We start from the raw sequence: 21134 nt of genomic DNA on the forward strand, positions 1-21134 counted from the left end.
GTGAAGGGAGATAAATCAGGGTTATGTCTGGCCAGGTAAGTACCCAGGGAGAGGAAGGCTCGCAAGCGCGATAAACAAGGCCAAATACACCTTTTACGGGATTCGAACACTTGTCACCTTCTTTTTCACCGAGGCCTTTGCCGGGGCACCAGAAAATTTTTATAGCAGACGATAATGCTGGTAATAAATAAACATTTCTTTTAAATAACAAGCATTCATGTATCGAATCCATTGATTAGATTCTATAATAATCCAACCGTAGGGAGAGATTTGTGGCAAACATCTAGGGTCCATTTGAAGTTCTGTATTGTTAATTTAGTTATAGTTAATCTTATCTAATTTGACATATTATTTATATTTCTATTAAATATTTATTTTACATCAATCAAATCAATAATTATTTATCTCACATCAATCAAATAATTGAATTTAAATTACTATATTACCCTTAATAAATAATATTATTCAAATTTTATTAATTTTTTAAAAAACAAATGGTAATATATCATTTTATCTAAAAATTAATCAATCAAATCAAACAAACTATTATTTATCAATCAAACCAAATACTATACAAATAATCATTTTTTTTAAATTTTTTTTTATCATATTAGATTACTTTATCTTCGTATTATTATCTCATCTTTGACTTTAAACGAACCCGAATATTAGGTGAAAGATGAACTACGGTTAGCTTTAAGATTTTGAAAACAGAAGAGAGGATGCGTGGAGTAACCGATTCAAGAACGTGAATGAAAACAACCGCAACGCTCACCTTTCAGTCAAACTCCACAAACCGAACAATCTCACCCCACGACTCCTTTTGAGTATAAAATCCCATCTCACAAACACAAATTATTTGGTCCCAGTTTTATCTTTTTGTTTGTGGTGATATATCAAGCACAGGGTTTGATTCCGAAAGATGTGTTGCGGGACGAAAGTGTGCTGTTTCTGCATGTGCGTGGTTCTAGTGGTGTTGGCCGTCGGATTTCTGTTCGGGTTTGGGGTGTTCAAACATGGATTCCACAAGTTGAAGGATTCTGTGCATGACGTGAATGACAGTCGGGGACGACGCCCCTTTCTGGGTTTCGCCGCGCCGCCCCCGTTTTATTAGTGCTTTTGATTCATCTTACTTGCTTCCTATTCTTTTAACTTGTAATAACTCTTATTTTTTTTCAGTTTGGATTTGTGTTCTTTATGTCTCTATTAGGTGGGATCGATATTGTTCATTTTAAATTTAACGAATTCTTTTGGTGGGATTCAAAAGATCTTGAGTTCTTTGGATAAAATACTTTTCTTTCTTTCTTTTTTTTTTTTTTTTTCCCTCGAGTTCTTTCGATGGTTTTTTGTTCTGTCGCACACAATCAAGTAATCTAATCGAACATAGGTAAAAACATTGAGAGAATATAAGCTGAAATGCATGCCGATATAGTTCATTTAATCTCCGATAATGCATCAAAAATTCAAAATTTGGAATTGAACATCCATGTTTTCATGTTATAAGTTTGAAAATCATTTGATTTTCCAGAATGATTCAAGGTTGCTGCCGCAAATTTCCCAGAATGATGTTGTCTCGTCTTTCTGGTCAAAACAGCAGCTCCATTAGGTTCGATGTATCTTATGTTTTTGGATGATGAAAACTATATAACAATCCGGCCAAGTTCCAACACAAAATCCAACCCATTCATATGGTAGTAGGCATGAAGCCATGTTTACATTTTGTAATTTGTTCCTTGTCCGAAACAGAGCAAGTTATGCCAATCAATTTCGATTTTTATATTCACAATTTACATTATCCTTACACGTAAATATACAATGCAAGAATGTATGTATACACTGCCAAATGCCAATCACAATGAATCAATAATACCTATATACACAAGTAAACAAACAAATCCCATTTGAACTAAAGAATATCATAGCCCAGTCAGAACCCTTTCCAGGCAGCAAGAACTTCAGTGAACAACTCACCAATCAGTTCTCTATCAGCACACTGCACAAACGCATTCAAATCATCCCCAATATCGAATATCTTGCCGAACTTCACCAGATAACGCATGCACCCGTTCTTCAGTTTCGGCAGCTGATAAAGAGAAGCATTCTGCAGTCTTTCCAGAACATTCTTGGAATCGATATCTTCAACCAAACTGTCGTGGCACGCCTCTTTCAAGTCCGAAACATCGTACTTGTCGGCTGCTCGGAGAAGGGCCAACCTGTGTGTGAGAAACTCTTGGTTCTTTATGTTCCCGTAGATGTAATTCAAGAAAGCGTGGCATGCTTCGATGGACATGTCGGAGATGTTCACGGATGAGAGCTCTTTCTCTCTGAGATTGTGGGAGAACATGCTTCGGAAAACAGGGGACCTTGAGGCAAGAACTGCACGGTGAGCTTCAATGGTTTTGCCATCGGAAGCGTGGATCGTGATATCGGTGTGAATGCTCTCGGACAGCATCCGGCCGAGGGAGGCGAGAGCTGTTTCATTTGGTGGTTTGTGTGTAAATGTTTCGTTCCATATTGAGCAAGGTGATGTGCCCTGTGTAAATTACAAACATTTGTTTAGCCAATTCAGATTAGGAAAAAAGTGGCATTAGTAGCCAAAATGGGATCTGGATCATCTGCTGAAAATGCTGAAAGAGAACAGCCGTGCATTGAATTAGCTTTTCTAATTCATATCACAATTAAAAAATAATATATTTAATTAATTACACACATAAAATATTATAATCAAGACTTTTTCAATGCACAACACCAATGTTGTTTCTTTTTCACAGTAGAGGATCTTTTTCCGCCAAAATGGCATTGTTTTTGCATATGATATTTCAAGCTTCATGGACCCACGCGTAAGAATAACGGTAATTTATAATTCGGTCCTCAAATCTAAACTTAAATTGGTAATCAGTCCCTGTCAGAAAAAAACTTTGTTTAAACTTCCTGGACCCACATGTTTTGTTTCGGATGAAATTTGGTACAAAACATGAAAAATATGGTACAAATACATGATATTTGAGTATCAAATGTGTTAGATCTAGTATAAATATATGATTTTCGAGTACTAAAAAATATTGATATTAATAACACATTTATCTTATTTGGATGAAAATCGGTACAAAACATTGAAAATATGGTACGCATATATGATTTTAGAGTACCCAATGTGTTAAATCTGGTACAAATATATGATTTTTGAGTACTCAAACACATGTTGCAAGTTCATATTAATAAAGATGTTTAGATTTTATACTCAAAATTGTATTTTTTATACTCGATCTTGAACAATTAGTGCTCAAATATCTTGTATTTGTACCATATTTTCAATGTTTTGTACTTAATTTTATCCGAGAAAAATAATGTGGGTCCAGGGAGTGCAAACAAATTTTTTCTGACAAGGAACTGATTCTTAATTTGCTTTTGGATTTAGGGACTGAAAACCAATTCACCCTAAGAATAAACATGTATACCCGAAGGGTGTTTATGTCAATTAAGCTAATGATAAAAAAAAATCTACATCTTCAAATCATTATACTATTATTATATAGTGATGATGGTATCTTACTTCTGAAGAAGATGCAATTTTCAAGTCAAGAAACTCAACGTCAATTATGAACTTTCCGGTGAATGGAATCTCGATCGTCCATACAAAATCCTCGTTGCTCTTCACCACTTTTTCACTAACATCTGCATATGAAACAGAAACGAAAATCATCAAAATGATGCATGAAATCATTCTTTTCTTGGATTCGATACAGGCTTCAATTTCACTTCACCTGGATGAACCAAGCACTTGCGTTCACCCACAGAGGAGATCACTCTGATCCTGAAAGATGCGATGGGAGGATTTTCCCTCTCGAAATTGGATATCTCCGGGAACAATTTAATGGACAGAGACCGATTCTTCTCCACAGACAAGTACCTTCAACCAAAACAAAATCTCAACATCTTCTTCCTCTGTTTCTTGGAATACTCGAAAAACAGAGCAAACTAGCAAATACAATATCAACAAGTCAAAAAATATTCAGCATGAAGAATTCGGAAGTCCATACCAATTCCATTTCCCGATCTTGAAAGGATCTGATTTTCTGTAAGTGCAAGAAGCCAAGCTCTCGATCCGCCACTGGGCAAGACGGGACGTCGTATCGACTCGATACACAGACTCACTCATCCTAGTGAAGGCAAACGCCGCAGTAATTTCATGGATACAATCAAAAATCCCTTCCAGAAACTGATCTCCGTGCTTTCCCAGCTTTGCTTTCGAGTCTCCTCTTCATATATCGATCGGTTCGATTCGCCTCTGCTCCTCCACGCCCCCTTATCTTTTATGATCAAACGTGATTTTTGCTCTTTAAAAAAGTTTATGGGGAGTAAAGGTTATTGCTTTCTGGGGAGAACCCACTCGAGTGTGGAGGTTTCCGTAACGCAAGGTTAGGATTGATCATGCTTTACGCCATTGATGATGAAGAAATTCTTGCACAGTTGTTTTTCTACCAAGGCTTTTGTTTTGTTTCTTTAATACTCTTTTTTTTTTTTTTTTTTTTTTTGTTTTTCCCTTTTTTCTTTGGAGAGAGGTTACTTTTTGCTGCCTTGCACGGCACTTGAGGTATATAGCAAAGATTTTGAACCCAAAACTTTGGTTAAAAGGGACCCAAAACTAATTGCAATTTGTCCAACATACATTATTGGTCTATAGTTCTATTTTTAGCGTAGATGTGATGTTTTTCGGTTTTTATATGATATAGAGATTTATTGTAATTTTATGTATCGATGTGAGGTAATATAAAAGGAATAAATTTGTAAATGGCTAGTCTATTTATTGGAATATATTTTACTTCAAAGTGTTACATTCACATGTAGCTATATATATATATTAAGATTGTGGATTATAGAGATAACTTTGATATATGCCTAAAAATTCTCACCTACACTTATTCTACATGGTAATTATGAAATCATCACTATATAATTAAAGATAAAAAGATGACTCAACCTCTTTTTTACTTTCTTTTTTTTGATAAAAAAAGAATACTATTCAAACACAAGCTTCGTGCACCATACCACTGACTTATTCTATGTTGCACCGGGTGAAATTCACTCGGTGCAGCATCCACCGTCCAACAGCCCGAGCCCCACATAATTATGTGGGGCCCGGGCTCCTTTTCATGGGGCCCAAACCCCATGAACGGGCCAGATCCACCGGGTGAAATTCACCCGGTGGATCATAGAACTTCCCCCATACACTAGCATTTTTGAAATTTTTGTCCAACCTTGGTTTAGGTAATATTTATCACCTCTAAATATAAGTGATTATTCATTTTTTTTTTACAAATTTGTTAAAAAAAAATCAATAATCACTTATTTTTAGAGGTTACGAACACTATCTTAAAATCGAACCAACTTAAATAATTTATTAATGATATAGATTTATATTCTTCATGTTTGGTTTACCATTAAACATGTACACGAGTTGTTTTGTTATGAAATGCGAAGAATTTTTTTCTCCATTGGCCAATGGCCATTGCTATTATTATCTATAGTAGAAAATTCCATCAAAAATATTTCTTAAAATGGTTCCCAGAGAAGCACAAAGTTGTCACTTTTGCCATATAAATTACTTCATGATGTCATGAAAAAGATGGTGTGTATACATATTGTTCCACTTGTTTAGAATCTGGACCGTCGATCAAGTTGGTGGGCTCTTCTTATTCAAAGTCCTAACTAGTGGATAGAGTAAATATTGATGGCCATTGATTCCGATATAATTTGTTATATCTTTATTTCAAGTAATATCAAAATAAAATCATAAAATATAAATAACACAACAAAATATGCCCTTCATGGATTTTTATTTTTATTTTTTAATTGTAATGCAACTCGCAATCGCTGCTGCACTAGATAAACTCTCGAGTCAACGCAATAACTTGTCAATCATGTTAGTCAAGTAAATCGTATTGGACAAATCTTACACGATAAATTTGTTCGATAAAGTGTTAGTATGAGTAACCATAATTCTTGATTTTGGATATGGATATTGAAGGAGAAAAATATGCTTTTTTAAAAAAAATTTGTAAATTAATTTATTTTTATTGTATCAATAGATATGGTCATATGGGTTCAACCGCACCTCAACAAGATTTTTTTGTAAAATAATTTATTTTATGTAAGTTTTTTAGTTGGGCTGGCACTTTCCACTCACTAAAGAGCAAGGAAGTTGAATGCATTGTAGTGTAGTGTGTGTATATGTACATATATCGTCAAGTTGTGGCCCCATATCGTTCAAGTCGATGGGTCATGGGAGCAAAATGATGGCGACTGGAATGGGGGTTTTGGAATCTTTAAAATATTTAAATATAAAATCTTCTTTGGCTTTGCTCCAATCACTCAAAAACAAGAAAGGAATCTCTTGCAAATGGGACACCACGGCCATAATATTTTGTTAAGTGTTCCAATATCTCAAGCAACCAAAGATTCAAAGTAATTTTTAAGTAATTAAAATATTCGTGATATTTAATTGTACACTAATTTGAATAGTGATGTAACATACGATTGTATGCTTGTACATGATTTTACTTCGATGAAAGATATAATAATAATGGTTTTTCTTTGATATACTTTGATCATTCATATAAACATAATAGTAAGATGTCGTGATTTTATTAATCTATCATAATTACAATTTAGAGAGATTCAGCTGCCACAGTATGTATGAGTCTTTTTCATTCACCAAATGAAAAACTTTATAAATTGGGTTTGAATGATTACAAGGACAGATTAAAATGGTGGGGGAAATCTTTGATTAATTAATTGAACATCATTTTCGTATACTCAAGGGTCGTTCAACTACTTGCTTCATATTTTCGACAAAAACGACATTTCATTAAATGATATTTAATGATAATATAATCAAGTCCAACTTTGAGAATTCCACATTTTATGGTGATTGGATATTAGTTTTTGTTTTCCAATTTGAGTAAATGTTTATCAATCATTAGAGTTATAACGCGCTTACAAAAAGAAAATAATATTTTTGTTTATTTATGCAAAATTCAATTTAAATAAATATACTCCATTTAACGTGTTTAGAATCACTTTTTCGAAGTTCGAGCTTGTGAGATTACCCGAAAATATTTGTATGTGTCAACATGTTTCAAACTTTCAAGTACGTAAATTAGAAATTCGATAACATGCACACATCAAAAAAATAAATATCTATAATATATATGCTGTATGCATATGTATCGTGTATAAATTGATGGATATATATCTTTTATATATATATATATATATATATATACACACTATACAGGACATGTATCAATTTAATGAAACACATGAATCTTGAGTCTAGGAAACAAACGAATCGAGTCGAATAACATGCTACTGCTCGGTCAAACCAAATCGAGTTTTGATCGAGATTGACTGGTTTACACAATTACTTGAGCCTGATGGGAGGTTAGTAACAATATATTTTTATGTGGATGAGATTGACCAGAAATGAATACAATTTCCGATTTAGATTCTGTCAGATTTTTGGGCTGGTACACACAGCCCAAAAATAATTGGGTATTAAACCTGTGGAAGCCCAAACAAATATCCAAATAGTGAGCACTATTATTTGAACACTATTATTTGAAGTTGGAACTCGTCGTATCATGATACAGTAGTTGAAACTCAGCTGGGAAGCATGCAGGAGTCGATAATCAATATAGATACAATTTCATTCACATGTATAAGAATTCAAATTTGGAGTGAGTGTATGTATATACGTATTGAATTCATTTAGCTAATTATTGAGATCTTTAATCCATTAATTAAGCCCATAATATTCTATCTTGAAATATCTGTAAACAGAAAGATTAGCTTCATATTGGAGGATATTCTCAACATGTTCCATATTTAAACATCGAAGAATTTTATCATCTGTAAAAACCGGATCATTTCAACCTATTTTTACAGGCACTGCCCCATGATCTGTAAACCTGGCCTATTTCTACTTTTAAAATTGATTTTTTATTTAAAAATTTCTGAACCATGATCCTGATTTTTTTTAATCAGTCATAATTTCGATATATTTGATTGTTATTATAACAGATTAATCTTGATTGAGATACCAGAGTTGACTCTCTCTAATTATTTATTCATGAGTTTATCTGATGACGAGGTTTTAAACCACGACGAAATAATTTGTTTATTTAATATATTATTATTTGAACATTTCAAAAATGTCATCAATTTTATTTATTTTTTTTCAAAATCATTGTCATCAATTTTGAAATTTACCAGTTAATTACATTCAGCACCTCCTTGTGTAACATTAATTTATAACATTTTTTATACTCATTAAAATTTTATGGCCCATTTCCAAAACCAAAGTCTATTTTCGCTATTATTTCGTATCCGGAGCAAGCTTGAAATCACGAATAGAACGTCGGGTTCAAAAAAAAAAAAAAAAACCACGAATAGAACGTTAAAGGGAGATCGGGAGGTTGTGCTGACATATTTGTTCCGATCATCAAGTCAAATGATAAATATATAGAAAAGACATCTAACCCGTCACCAAAATCGAAATATAGTGAAGGAATAATGAAATTCACAAATATGATATTTAATTTAGAGAAAAATGTGGGAGACTGCCGATGTATAGTTCGCACGCCCCTTCAACCGGAACCTTGCCCTCTCGAGACGAGTTTAAGGTAGTGTTTGAGAGAGCTTCTAGCTAGAAAACAGTAATTCTCAGTTTTTTTTTAATAAAATTTTTAAAAATTCCAAAATTTGTTAAAAAAAAGCTGAGAAATGCTTACTAAAAACTATCTCAAACACTATTTCATTAAACTATCACAAGATCCTTATAAAATCTCACTCTTCATGTATTAATTTTAATTTAAAATATTTTGGAGATACCATTGTTTTCATTATTTATAACTTATAATAATTACAAGAAAAAACCATATGCATGAGTATGACAAAATTTTTTTTATTTAAAACAAATAAACTCGTCATTTTAATGCATATCTAGTTTGTTACTAGAAGGTTAGTTGATTTTAATATATAATATCTGTTCATACTTCATATTCAAATTCAAACGTCTAAAAATCATCATCAAGCTACGTACGTATATACCATGTAATCAACAGTGTCTAGACATTAAATTTATCCATATATAATAAAGTCAAATTTTCTTTATTAATTATTATTAATACTAATGGTCGTCGTGATTAGGTCACTAGTTGAACGTTGCAACAAGACCATTTCAATACAACAGTTAACAATTAATAATTTTGATTGAATTAAAGCCGACAATGATCAGCATTTGGCCAAATTGACGTAGCCATTTCTAATTAACGAGAGTACAATCAATTAATATATATATATATATATATATATATATAGTTTTTTTATGGTGCCCAACATTATATGCCCACTTCATGCCCACCATGTACAAAACTCATCTATTGTACCGGTCAACTCAACTATTCTACATGATGGACATGAAATGGACATATAGTGTTGGACACCATAAAAGAAATATATATATATATATATATATATATATATATATATATATTTTGGTTATTGCAAACAATTTATAACAATTCATAAATCTTATCAAAATGATCTGTTAAACAATAATCAACAAATGATACATACATTAATTTCAAGATTCTCATCGATATTTCACATAACAGAGCAATTAGAGGGACCCGAATCACAAACAGGTACTTGGCAAGCATTATAAGGATGATAGGGTGAAATGGGGTAAGATGACCACGGCGACGGCGGGGGCGAAAGTGGGGCATCGGAAGATAGTGGCTGCGTGACTCTAGGTTTTTGCATGGACTCGTGATTTCTTCAACGGATTTAATATCAGCAAACTGAAATTTTTTCCTCAGGCATTTCGCCAAGTATACCGAATCGATCCCTTCTCCCATCACCACCAGTACTTCTTCGTATTCCATTTCTATTCCCACTGCTCTCACTCCTTAATTCGACCATTTTATAATTAAGGCCATATTTATTTTGTATAAGAACCAACTAATTACATATTTGCTATCAATTATTATTATTATTATTATTATTATTATTATTATTATTATTATTATTATTATTATTATTATTATTATTTGAAAGAGCTTACTTACTCAGTCATATATGTACGTAGGTATAAGTAGATGCACATTTCAATAAAATCAAAAAACTTTGCCCGTGGCTTACAGTCCATAAGCTCTCAAATTTGAGACGGGTTTTCAAATTAAATATGATATCAAACTTGAGAAAAAATAATTAAAAATAAAACTTCGATTGTTCCATATATTTAGATCCATGCATCTCGTAATATATATAATCTTAATTTGGTGCTTCATGCATGCATAAGTAGGAATATTATATTAGATACCTCGTACAGACACCGCAATCTTCATTGCTTTCGACTTCTTCTTTTCATTCTTCAATGGCACTCTGATCACTATTCTTTGCTGCAAGAATATAGATATATCCGTGTTATATATATATATATACACACACATGATCATACAATTAGTGACATTTAATTACAACTTAAATAATTAGCATAATAATTAATTAAATGAATACCTTCATATATATTGGGCGATGAAGCTTAGCCTCAGGTAAATATTAAACCCCTTGATTTAGTCTTTAGTCTTTAGAGCCTAAATATAAATAGACAGCACACTTGTGTTCTGGGAAAAATGATACTTTATAAATACCTTAAGGCTCAGTTTGGTTTGGATGATAGGATAAATAATATATAGATAATTAATGTATCGTAATAAAAAATAAATAAGAAATGATAGTAAATATAGTAATTGATTTGATTGATAGATTATAGTTTATTTGATTTGATGGGTTGAATTTTATATAAAAATATAAAATTACCATTTTATCCTTTTAATAATAAATAAAATATGAATAATATTATTTATAAAAGGGTAATTTAGTAATTTAAATTTGATGATTTGATTGATGTAAGATAAATAATTAATGATTTGATTGATGTAAAATAAATAAGAATAAATAATATGGCGAGAAAAACGTAAGATTAGATAAGATAAACTATACATTGATTAATAAAAATCCAACCAAACGGAGCCTAAGTATACTGGATAATGAAGTTAAGCAACTAACTGCTCTCGTCAAATTAAAAAATTAACGTACTAAAGTATTGTGTTTGAGCTGATGAAATAAGTAAATGTTTGACCAATGATCATAAGTTCAATTTTCCTTACGGCCTTACCATCATTTTTTGGGACAAACTTGTAACACAAGATTCGCCCATTCTAATATATATGGTTTACTTGGCAAATGTAGTTTACAAAATAATGCATTAGCATGTGAGTTTTCCTAGTACTACACACCAAAGAATAATAGTTGCGGCGACCAAACTTCTCACGTCATAAAAAAAAAATTTAAAATTTAATTAATTTAAAGATAGCTAGTCATTGAGGTTTAAAATGAATAGTCAAATTTACGTCATTCTGATTACGTTGTCACGGTTCTAGTAATTATCTGCATAACAATGACGCTAAACAATATTATATATCCATTATTTGCAACTGGCAGGCTAAAAATTATTATTTATAATTAATTGTTTTACCTCCAAATAATTTTGACACATATTATATTAAAAAATACCAAACCATAATCGGATTCAAAGAAATTAAAGCTACATACTTCAGAAATTAATTAACGCATAGTATTAATTGTAATTTAATTTACAGACATTGTCTTGACATATATCTAACGTCTAAGGGTTGACATTTATCAATAAATGTGAGGTTTATTATTTTTAATGGACCCCACATTTATTGATAAATTAGTGATAACCCTTAGATTATCATAAGGATAATGCCTGTAAAGATAAGTTGAAATAATCCCATATGACTAGTGAGATTATTCTATGCTACACCTGGAGTACTTCTCCCCCCATGATGTGGTCAAATATCAACCATTGGATCATCAAGACATATGTCAATTTCCATAAAAATATATGGGTTCAACGTGATCTAATGGTATTGAAATAGAGGGAGAAAGACTCCCGATGTAGCATAGACTAACCCTGACTAGTGTCAAAATTTAATCCATACGCTATAAAAGGGTCACTTATGTTTTTCATGCAATGCAATATATGGGTAATTTGTGTGAAAAATGCATGTAAATATATTGTAGTCATTAATGGTTAATACCACAATAACAATTATCAATAAACGAACCAGTGGATGGGGACTAAATGTATAGTTAGTTGGCTTCCAACCTTAAACCACTTACACCGATACCTCTAAGCGAATTGTTATTATGTTATAAATTGCGATTCAAGAATTTTTATTTTTCATTTAAATCATTATAAATTATAACTCGTTACATGTGTAATGCGTAATTTTAAAATACCACAAAAACTGTTTTTGTGAGACCGTCTAATGAATTAATTTTGTGAGACGAATCTCTTATTCGACCCAAATCCCAATCAATTAAAAAATAGACGATCTATCATAACTAGAGTCTTCAAGCAAGATAGCTTAATGCAAAAAGAAAGTAGTACCTTTTAACTCCCTTTTTTTTTTTTTTTTTTTTTTTTTTTTTTTTTTTTTTTTTTTTTTTTTTCCAGGTAATGCACCATCAATGGCCTATTATTTACCTCTAATCAATCTCAACATGCAAAACAAATGAAACGTAGAAAAAGCACACTCAAATATACAAAAACATCAAGAATTTTTGAATGTATGACTTCTTCTCTTGAATCTGATGGAGTTGGAACCCTTAATTCGTCTGTTTCCCCCCTATTTTTATGGCCCTAAAGTCCTTTCTGAAACTCGACCAAATATCTTCTTTCCATTCTCGCGACGCGCTAAAGCACAAGAAGTAGCCGCTCGAGCACGGTCGTCTCCTGTCCCAGCAAAATCTTGTCTCGCGGCGTTCTTTGATTTTCTTTTTCAGTGTGCTTGAGCATATAAATTTACCGCTCAAGCGCGCCCCTAGCATGTTTTGATTTTTTTTCTTTCGCTTCTTGCGCTCGAACGCATAAACCTACTGCTCGAGCGCAATGGTGGACTGCTCTAAACAATGAATTCTTGCATTTTTCCTACAATTGAGCCAATAAAACCAGAGGAGTGAACCGAATGCATGACAACAAAGAACGAAACATAAGTGATCCTTATTTACAAAAAATCATGCACAACAAATGCAAAACAACGTAATAAATTACGTAAAAACGACATCTGTCATTTATACACAACGGTAACTAAGCTGCAAACAAAAGAACAAACCCATAAATCATGGATACGAAATATTGATAGTAAAAAATTCAAGAAGTAATTACATTAGATTCACAATTGATACATGAGCAATTTTGGTCATGTCGCCGCGTCAACGGGACGAAAGGTAGATCTTTTCCGACATTCCAACGAACCGAAAATGACTGTTGCGGTAATGGAAAATGTGGGCTAATGGCTGAAGTATTCTAGCAAAAAGGATGTTAGGCAGGTAGGTATATTAAATAAATGCGGTGGGGCCCACATTTATTTAATAAATCATCCCATCCCACATCGGAAAACTGGAAAATGAAACGGAGGAACCTATTATAAATAGACCTTAATTCCTTCGATTTAAGTATCTCATTCTCCTCTTCTTTTGTATTAACAAAGAGAGAAGAAAATATAAAGAGAGAAAAAAAAAGAGAGTGTTTTTTTTTTTGGAGATCTCTTGTGAGTTAGAGAATTATTTCTCGGTAATACTCGGGGTTTGGGTGTGGTGAGATATAGTATTTTGTATACACTTGTAATATTTCTCCGGTTATAAATATTTCAGTAGCTCCGTGGACGTAGCCTATATTGGGTGAACCACGTAAATCTTGGTGTCCTTGTTGATTGTTTTTATTCCGCAATTATTATCGTCATGATCGTTCCGGCTTAATCCATAACAACTGGTATCAGAGCTGTTACGGTGTTCGGGAGCCTTGGTGAAAAATTTCTTAAAATTTTGAGTATGCTCTGTGGTTGCAGCTTTGTCTGATCTTCCACATCAGAAAAGATTTTTTGAAATTTTATTAATGCAGGTGAAGCGATGGCCAGAAATGACGGATCGGGACCGGGAATCAATAAGTTCGACGGTACAGATTTCACGTTCTGGCGCTTACAGATTAAAGATTATCTGTATAGCAAGAAGCTACATCAACCTCTATCCGGGGTGAAGCCAGAAAATATGGAGGATGATGAGTGGGAGCTTCTTGACCGACAACTGTTATGGGTAATACGATTGACCCTAACAAAGAACGTGGCACACAACGTGGCGGAGGCAAATACCACGAAGGAAATGATGTCCATTTTGTCGGACATGTACGAGAAGCCATCAGAAAATAATAAAGTGTTCCTCATGAAAAAATTATTCAACTTGAAGATGGAGGAAGGTGCTTCGGTGGCAGCACACATCAATGAATTCAACACGATTGTTTTCCAGCTAACATCGGTTGAAATTAAATTTGATGATGAAATTCGAGCACTTATTCTTTTGGCGTCTTTGCCAAATGCTTGGGAGCCGATGCGGGCAGCGGTTAGCAATTCTGCTGGAAAGGGAAAGTTACAATTCAATGATGTCAGAGATCGAATCCTTGGTGAAGAAGTTCGCAGGATGGATTCGGGTGAAGGGACATCATCATCTGCCCTAAATCTCGAGAACAGGGGCAGAGGCAGGAGTGTAGAAAAGAGATCTAACCGATGGCATGGCAGATCCAAATCAAGAACTGGAAAAGACAAAAATACCTTTGAAAAGAAATTGAAGTGCTGGAGCTGTGGTGAAATTGGCCACATGAAAAAGGACTGCAGAGCACCCAAGAATAATGCAAATGCTGTTACTGAGGATGTACATGATGCCTTAGTACTATCCATGGAAAGCCCGGTTGATTCATGGGTTATGGATTCGGGAGCTTCATTTCATACCACCGGTGATCGTGAGGTATTTAGTAATTACACTGCTGGTAATTACGGAAAAGTTTTCCTGGCTGATGGAAAACCGTTGGAAATAGCTGGTATTGGCGATATCAGTTTGAAAATGTCAAACGGATCCATCTGGAAGCTCAACAAAGTGAGGCATGTACCAAAGTTGACCCAGAATCTCATCTCAGTGGGACAGCTCGATGACGAAGGCCATAAAGTGACCTTTGGTGATGGCTCTTGGAAAGTGAGCAAAGGAGCCATGATTATTGCTCGAGGAAAGAAAACTGGAACCATGTACATGACTTCCAGTTGCAGAGATATGTTAGCAGCTGTTGATGCTGGAGCTAACTCAAGTCTATGGCACTGTAGACTTGGACATATGAGTGAGAAGGGAATGAAGATGCTGATGTCAAAAGGGAAGCTACCGGAGTTAAAAACTGTCGAACACAAACTGTGTGAAAGTTGTGTTTTTGGAAAACAGAAAAGGGTGAGCTTTTCGAAAGGCGATAGAGAACCGAAAGCAGCAAAGTTGGAGCTGGTTCATACTGACGTGTGGGGGCCATCTCCTGTGACATCCCTTGGAGGCTCACGATATTATGTCACATTTATCGATGATTCGAGCAGGAAGGTTTGGGTTTATTTTCTGAAAAATAAATCTGATGTTTACGAGACCTTTAAGAGGTGGAAAGTCATGGTGGAGAATGAGACCAACTTGAAGGTAAATTGTTTACGGTCTGATAACGGAGGAGAATATGAAGATTTTGAGTTCAAGAAGTATTGTGCACAGAACGGGATCAAGATGGAGAAAACCATTCCTGGTACACCTCAACAGAATGGTGTAGCTGAGAGGATGAACAGGACCCTGAATGAGCGAGCCAGGAGCATGAGATTGCACGCTGGACTGCCGAAATCATTCTGGGCTGATGCAGTTAACACTGCAGCGTATCTGATCAACAGAGGACCTTCAGTACCACTTGATTGCAGAATACCATATGAGGTCTGGAGCGGCAAAGGAGTAAACCTTTCGTTCTTGAAAGTGTTTGGTTGTCTCTCATATGTTCACATCGATTCAGCCAACAGAACGAAACTTGATCCGAAATCAAAGAAGTGTTTCTTTATTGGTTATGGAGATAATGATTTTGGTTATTGGTTCTGGGATGACCAAAATCGGAAGATCATTCGGAGCAGAGATGTCATTTTCAATGAGCAAGTTTTGTACAAGGACAAATCAGACATTCCAGTCGGAGATAAATGTCCAGAAGTCCAGAAGACAAATGAAGTGCCATTGATAGATATTCCTATGAATGAGTCGGAGGATAGTAACCAGGAAAAAGAAACTGCACAAGAAGTTGATCCACAAACTCCCGTGATTGAACCCAGGAGATCTTCGAGAACAATCAGACCACCTGATAAATACTTCCCTGCACTTCACTATATTTTGCTGACTGATAAAGGTGAACCGGAGACCTTTGAAGAAGCGATGCAAAATGATGATTCAACCAAGTGGGAGTTAGCCATGGAAGATGAGATGGATTCACTGTCATCCAATCATAAGTGGAAATTGACGGAACTTCCGGAAGGCAAGAAGGCATTACACAACAAGTGGGTGTACCGGATCAAAGAAAAAATTGATGGCAGCAAACGGTACAAGGCAAGACTTGTTGTAAAAGGCTTTCAACAAAGAGAAGGTGTTGATTACACCGAGATTTTCTCTCCAGTGGTTAAGTTAACCACAATCAGAACAGTACTTGGACTAGTGGCTAAGGAAGATGTAACGACCCACTGTATCAAGACGGGTCTTTTTAGCGTGCTTATGTCCTCACTCACACGCACCCTGAGAAACTTCCCAGGGGGTCACCCATCCTATAATTGCCCCAAGTTAAGCACGCTTAACTTTGGAGTTCTTATGTGATGAGCTTCCGAAAAGAAGATGCACCTTCTTGATATGAGCAGAACATATGAAATCTTTTAAGCCCTTCTCAACTATGTAATCCCATACCTACACAGTCTCAGAATCCCCTCTCATTCCGGCACGGGATCGGTTCATTCATGTCTTCCTCCACCTAGAAGCCTACCAGGAGCCGCTCATTGTCCGTGCAACCTCTTGGCACCGGCGATCACTCCCTGCCTCTTCAGCCCCGGGCGTCACATGCCCACCAGCTTCCGCTTGGTTCGTCCCCGAACCATACCGTACTAAGAGAGGTCGGCTTTGATACCATTTGTAACGACCCACTGTATCAAGACGGGTCTTTTCAGCGTGCTTATGTCCTCACTCACACGCACCCTGAGAAACTTCCCAGGGGGTCACCCATCCTATAATTGCCCCAAGTTAAGCACGCTTAACTTTGGAGTTCTTATGTGATGAGCTTCCGAAAAGAAGATGCACCTTCTTGATATGAGCAGAACATATGAAATCTTTTAAGCCCTTCTCAACTATGTAGTCCCATACCTACACAGTCTCAGAATCCCCTCTCATTCCGGCACGGGATCGGTTCATTCATGTCTCCCTCCACCTAGAAGCCTACCAGGAGCCGCTCATTGTCCGTGCAACCTCTTGGCACCGGCGATCACTCCCTGCCTCTTCAGCCCCGGGTGTCACAGAAGATTTACATCTGGAGCAGTTGGATGTAAAGACGGCGTTTTTTCATGGTGACTTAGATGAAGAAATTTATATGAAGCAGCCACAGGGATTTGAAGTACGAGGGAAGGAGAAAATGGTATGCAAACTTCAGAAGAGCTTGTACGGTCTCAAACAAGCTCCAAGACAGTGGTACAAGAAGTTTGACGGATTCATGAATAACAACGGTTTCCTGAGGTGCCAGGCGGATCACTGTTGTTATGTGAAGAAGATTGATGGTTCATATATCATTCTACTGCTATATGTGGATGACATGTTAATAGCAGGAGCGTGTCTGGAAGAGATTGATAAGCTCAAGAGAGAGTTATCAAAAAAATTTGATATGAAGGATTTGGGAGCTGCAAAACAAATTCTTGGTATGAGGATCTTGAGAAGGGTGAACGGAGTCTTGAAGTTATCCCAAGCAGAGTACGTGAAAAAGGTGCTTAGCAGATTCAACATGGATGAAGTTAAACCGGTTAGTACTCCTTTGGCTAGTCATTTCAAACTAACCAAAGCTCAATCACCATCGACGGAGCAGGAGCATGCTTATATGAATAAGGTTCCTTATGCATCTGCTGTCGGAAGCCTCATGTATGCAATGGTGTGCACCAGACCAGACATAGCACATGCAGTGGGAGTTGTGAGCAGGTTTATGAGCAATCCTGAAAAACAACACTGGGAAGCAGTGAAGTGGATTCTCAGATATTTGAAAAGTACTATCAGTTCATCTCTGTGCTTCAGAAAGTCAGATTCAGGCTTACAAGGTTTTGTAGATGCCGACATGGGTGGTGACCTAGATGGCAGGAAGAGTACTACTGGATATGTGTTCACATTGGGTGGTACGGCTGTAAGTTGGGTGTCCAAGTTGCAAAAGATTGTTGCACTTTCGACTACTGAAGCTGAGTATGTTGCAGTGACAGAAGCTAGCAAGGAGATGATATGGTTGAGATCATTCCTTGAGGAGTTGGGTCAGAAGCTTGAGGATATCACATTACACTGTGACAGTCAGAGTGCTATTCATTTGGCAAAGAATCCTGTTTATCATGCTAGGACGAAGCATATACAGGTTCGGTACCATTTCATCAGATCTGTTCTGGAAGATAGAATCTTGATGCTTGAGAAGATTCCTGGAAGTAAAAATCCAGCTGATATGTTCACAAAGGCGGTGACCACTGACAAACTGAAGTTATGCTCGAATTCAGTCGGACTGCAAGTATGAAAGAGAAAGCATGAGTTGCTGCATTGACTGTGTGAAGCCATGATTGGAATCAAGTCTTCAAGTGAGAGAATTGTTAGGCAGGTAGGTATATTAAATAAATGCGGTGGGGCCCACATTTATTTAATAAATTATCCCATCCCACATCGGAAAACTGAAAAATGAAACGGAGGAACCTATTATAAATAGACCTTAATTCCTTCGATTTAAGTATCTCATTCTCCTCTTCTTTTGTATTAAGAAAGAGAGAAGAAAATATAAAGAGAGAAAAAAAAAAGAGTGTTTTTTTTTTTGGAGATCTCTTGTGAGTTAGAGAATTATTTCTCGGTAATACTCGGGGTTTGAGTGTGGTGAGATATAGTGTTTTGTATACACTTGTAATATTTCTCCGGTTATAAATATTTCAGCAGCTCCGTGGACGTAGCCTATATTGGGTGAACCACGTAAATCTTGGTGTCCTTGTTGATTGTTTTTATTCCGCAATTATTATCGTCATGATCGTTTCGGCTTAATCCATAACAAAGGATACGGGGAAAAAAAGTGCTCCGATTCTATGGAAGTTCTCTCCGGCAATTCGTCGACAAGGAAGCGTTGTTCATCCAAGAAAACATTTACTTCATGCTGAGAAACCGTTTTATAAAACAAACTTAACTCACAAAGCAAACAGGTGAGAAAAATAGAAACTGAACTCAGAGAAAACAGTACATGAATTTGTGGGGTTGATTTAATTTAATCCATAATAAAACATTTAATTGAAAAGCATGTACACCTGAATCAAATTATAACAGAGAAAATTGATCATTTGAAGAGTTTCTCACAAGACTGTCGTGTCTCTTGTGGAAGATGCACAATGAATCGTGTCGTGAGGTATTCATTTATTGGCAAGAAAAATAAACAAACGACGAGGGTGATGTTTTTTTAAAACGGAAGAAGAAGCCACCATGCTTGATTTGCGAGCGTCCTGTTTCAAAGAATCTGATTTTGTTAACAGTGTGTTTGGTTCCATGGATTTCATGGAATTTGATGGGATTTGGATTTTCAAATCCAGCGTTTGGTGTGATGAAATTTTAAAATGGGATTGGTGTTTGGTGGGGTTTGATGAGATTTGATATAACTAAATGAAATCTTAGGAAAAATAAAAAGATTTCATGGAATTTCATGGGATTGAGTTATACACACAAAATAAATTTTTTTTTCTTTTCAAACCAACTAAAAATACCATGTCCTCAAAAAACAATACATTTAATTCATAAATATTTTATCATACAATTGAAAAAATTATTTCGAAACCATTTTAAAATATTTGTATATTTTAAAAATTATGTAGATTTTTTTTAACAATGAACTTAAATTATTTTTAATGCTAAAAACTTATTTATCATTATTTGATGACTTTATCTCAATTTTATTTTGATGAAATTTTTTTCATTATCAAAAAATTTATTTACGAAAAATAAATATTTTAAAATTATTTTATTAAATACCATGTATAAAAAAAATATTTGACTATTAAATATTATTAATAAGAAAGATATTTTTATTAAAAAATAAGTAAAACAAAAACTTTTAAATTTAAAATTAGATTAATTTTAAGTATCAAATCCAATTCCTAAATAACATCAGCCAAACACTAAAATGAAATTCTAAATCCAAGAATTCCAAATCCAATTCCAAATCCAAATCCAATTCCCATTTTTTAATATTCCAAACACAGTGTTAAGTGTTCGGTTTCAGATAAATGATGCTTTAATTGGGAAAGGGAGAAGAAGAACGTGGGTTGAATTGAGAAGCAAAATAGGTGTAGGGGTATTAATTTTGGATAATTATAAAATAGATCAAGACACTAGAGTTAGATTTGATAAATAGTAAAAGATTATTATTACTAGCAACCGCTCTGCGTGTACGTAAATATTTTAATATCTACTTATAATTATAATAAATATAAAATTTTAATAATTTTATAAATAATAAATTGATCATTAAAGAAAAGTACAATGAAATTATTTGAAATAGATCCTTAATTTTAGTAATACATAAATAGTGAGTGGTTTTTGGGGGATTTTTGATGGTGGGAGTGAGAATTGAAAATGTATGTTTTTACCATTTTACCCAATAATTTTTATGAAGAATAATGTATTTTTAAGAGTTAAAATTGTAAATTTATAATTGTGATATTCGTTAGCCTGATAATTTTAATTTTATTCCATATATATATTTTTGGGACTGAAGAAAATATTGAAAATTTATTTGCCTTTTATTAATTAATCATATTTTTGAATTGCAAGTAAAAACAATTAACAAAAAATATATATATCCTTAATTACGTACTTGTAAAAGAAAGAACAACAAACATATATATACTTCA

The 21134-nt window shown here is 34.5% G+C and overlaps 2 protein-coding genes across 2 annotated transcripts; one reads left to right on the forward strand and one right to left on the reverse strand.

Annotated features, from left to right (window-relative positions):
* The first annotated feature begins 731 nt into the window (after positions 1-731).
* On the forward strand, positions 732-1193 carry LOC140867711 (uncharacterized). The gene has a single exon (XM_073272760.1). The coding sequence runs from the start codon at positions 923-925 to the stop codon at positions 1112-1114; it is 192 nt and encodes a 63-aa protein (XP_073128861.1). The 5' UTR covers positions 732-922; the 3' UTR covers positions 1115-1193.
* Positions 1194-1875: 682 nt separating this feature from the next.
* LOC140865332 (BTB/POZ domain-containing protein At1g55760) lies at positions 1876-4741 on the reverse strand. Its single transcript, XM_073269941.1, has 4 exons — positions 4041-4741; positions 3765-3910; positions 3554-3675; positions 1876-2533 (listed from the first exon to the last, which is right to left on the reverse strand). Exons 1-4 carry the CDS (start codon positions 4157-4159, stop codon positions 1928-1930), a joined length of 993 nt encoding a protein of 330 aa, XP_073126042.1. The 5' UTR covers positions 4160-4741; the 3' UTR covers positions 1876-1927.
* Positions 4742-21134: the final 16393 nt, after the last annotated feature.

The sequence above is a fragment of the Henckelia pumila genome, chromosome 4 (assembly GCF_033568475.1).
Source record: "Henckelia pumila isolate YLH828 chromosome 4, ASM3356847v2, whole genome shotgun sequence".
In the NCBI taxonomy this organism is placed as follows: domain Eukaryota; kingdom Viridiplantae; phylum Streptophyta; class Magnoliopsida; order Lamiales; family Gesneriaceae; genus Henckelia; species Henckelia pumila.

Excerpts from the sequence above, each read along its gene's own strand:
- LOC140867711 (XM_073272760.1), top strand. The coding sequence starts at position 923 with ATGTGTTGCGGGACGAAAGTGTGCTGTTTCTGCATGTGCGTGGTTCTA.
- LOC140865332 (XM_073269941.1), bottom strand. The coding sequence starts at position 4,159 with ATGAGTGAGTCTGTGTATCGAGTCGATACGACGTCCCGTCTTGCCCAG. Across the intron at positions 3,911-4,040 it reads AAGATCGGGAAATGGAATTG|GTACTTGTCTGTGGAGAAGA; the intron begins GTATGGACTTCC and ends TTTTGGTTGAAG. Across the intron at positions 2,534-3,553 it reads AAATTGCATCTTCTTCAGAA|GGCACATCACCTTGCTCAAT; the intron begins GTAAGATACCAT and ends TAATTTACACAG.